Consider the following 2,567-nt stretch of genomic DNA (forward strand, 5'->3'; position numbering starts at 1 on the left):
ACGCCGTAACTAAAGTGATACTCAGCATGTGAGTCATGTCCATCATCGTGTCCATGTCCGTGTCCGTGTTCGTCACCATGATGATCGTCGTGTGAAACTAAATGCACTGAAGCGTGACTGGAAGCACTGTGACCTCCATGATCATGTCCATGATGGCCGTACGGCGAGGCACTGACCACCACCAATACGAAGCAATATACGAGTGGAGCGAATATCTACCGAAAAATAGAGAATTTGAGAATTTCCATACTAGTATACATATGTGTAAGAACTCACCTTAGAGCCCATTGTTTCTATTGAAATTAGCAGCTGTGTTGGATCTGGTGGAACTGTGCTTAGTATGCTGTTAATCTACCCTTTTATACCAAATTTGAGTTCCAAGCATTTTCTTTTACACTATCTTTCGTTCAGTTCGGCATATATTTTCTAATTGCCTTACGAACGCATTGCAGACCGCCGACCTTGTTATTATTTGGTAATTGTGTTATAAATAAAGTAACGGCTTTAAATCTAATGTATTTAATTGTCGAACTAACAATTGCCATACATTTTCTATGTCTACTTGGTTTGACTATTTTTACATTCTTAATTTTAATTTTGACTATTTGTTATATCGAATTTTTCTTTTTTCAAAGCAATTACAATAAACTGGTGGCTACTCACGTCTGAAAATATGGTTCTTTAAACAGTCTGCGAATATCTCTACTTTATCGTCTCTTCAATTGAGAGATGCCACCATTACATGATCCTATACTTTTGAGCTAAATTCGATAAAAATCTCAAAATGCCGAAAATCTAAATTTCTTCAAAACTTTTAGTTTTGGTGTTGTAATTTTGATGTTCTCAATATCTGTAGAATCCACTCCTGATCAATTCAATTTGCTACATGTTTGGAATTGAAGGGAAGTGTTTTTATATTACGTATTCTACAAAAAATCGTAAGAAAATGATAAGTTCGGGTGCAACCGAACATTTTATACTTTTGGAACTTCTCTTTTTTCGGAAAAATGCATTTGTCCATAAAAGGAAAGCATTATGCAGACGAAGAGGCCATTCAAAAGGCTTGCGCCGGCATACTGGCGGCCATACCGGCCAAGGCGCTAAACACTCGTCCGACAGGCTTTTGGATCGTGCAAAAAGCTGTATTGAAGCAAAAGGAGACTATTTTGAATAAAACAACTTGATTTAGCCATTTCTTTAATTTTTTTTTAAGTCATGTTTACTTTGGAACACACCTCGTGTTTCATAAAACATTCGGTATTAAGAGACCAAACATGATGGCAATAAACCTTTTTAGCTTCTTCTTATGATATCACCATTATATGTATTACATCCGAGGTGGTACAGATAGACTGAATAAGACACAGTATAAAAATTGAACACTGCCCACTTTTAGGTGAAATTTAGTATCGAATGAACCACTCGAATAATATCAATTGAAGCATAACACTCAAGATGTTTATGAAAATGGCCTACAACCCTTATTATTCCCATTCGAAGGAAGACATATGAACAATACTTTCCACAAATAGTGCTTTCTAGGTATGCAATTTTTTATGTAAAAATGACGGACTGTAAAGTTATATTAATGAAATTCGGAGCTCGTCTTTCCATGAAATAGCTATAGTCGGAAGAAATATGAAAGTTTACAAAATTCCATAACACCTTATACGCTACATGTATATTGCACAAGCTAGATATTAAAATTATTTTTAAATTAAATTTTTTTTATTAATAAGAATAAATAAACTCTGGTCTGTACTATCTCTAGCCCCCATAAAACTAGTATTGTGAATTCAAACTTTAATTAAACAGTTATTCAGATAAAAATGTGCGATTTCTAAAGGAATTTAATGTTGTTTCCTAATCAGTGGTCGAATATAAATGAACTCGGTCTAAATACCAACCCATAATTAACCAGAATTACAAATTTCGTCGCTTTGTTTCTGTTTATATTCCACATAGTATCTATACACTTATTTTATTAGAGTAAATTAGGTTCATTTTAATATAACCACCCCGCACAAGAAATTAAACAAAGAAACTAAGTAAGTCCATATTAACTTGTCATTTTGAATTAAATAAAGTTATCTTACTGACCGATGTATATTTTAGAAAGTCAAATGCAATAACAGAAATCATTATATTGGTATAAGTGACTTGGGAAAGAAGTTGGTCGTTGTTGTCAACAACTAATACCAGATCACGATCTTTTCGAGACAATCAATTTGCATTCTAAAAATATTTTCAAAACAAGACATTTTCCGTTTTTGTTAACTCTTAAGTAACTTTAATAACATAAGATCAATTTTCAACAATCATTTCAATTTCGACTAAAATAAAATATTCTCTACATAACAGCAATAAAAATCCATCATAAATTGGTATAGATAAATCATCTAATGTCCACCGTGTCCACCGAAATCATGTCCTCCATGATGATGAACCGCAACACCATGTTCTTGTTTGATTGAAAAGCCACTAGAATGACCATGACCGTGACCGTGATCATGACCATGTCCGTAACCATGTCCATAATCATGACCGTGGCCAGCATCCCCACTATC

At 33.9% G+C, this 2,567-nt stretch overlaps 1 protein-coding gene across 1 annotated transcript in view; it reads right to left on the minus strand.

Annotated features, from left to right (window-relative positions):
- LOC108974836 (histidine-rich membrane protein KE4 homolog 2-like) overlaps positions 1–2,567 on the minus strand; it is a 13,676-nt gene that overhangs the window by 10,176 nt on the left and 933 nt on the right. Inside the window, exon 3 of the mRNA XM_018942928.1 lies at positions 3–106. Within this exon, the coding sequence (XP_018798473.1) occupies positions 3–106 (104 nt within the window). The remainder of the gene's footprint in view (positions 1–2; positions 107–2,567) is intronic.

This window comes from Bactrocera latifrons, unplaced genomic scaffold (genome assembly GCF_001853355.1).
Source record: "Bactrocera latifrons isolate USDA-ARS-PBARC rearing strain unplaced genomic scaffold, ASM185335v1 scaffold_113, whole genome shotgun sequence".
NCBI lineage: Eukaryota > Metazoa > Arthropoda > Insecta > Diptera > Tephritidae > Bactrocera > Bactrocera latifrons.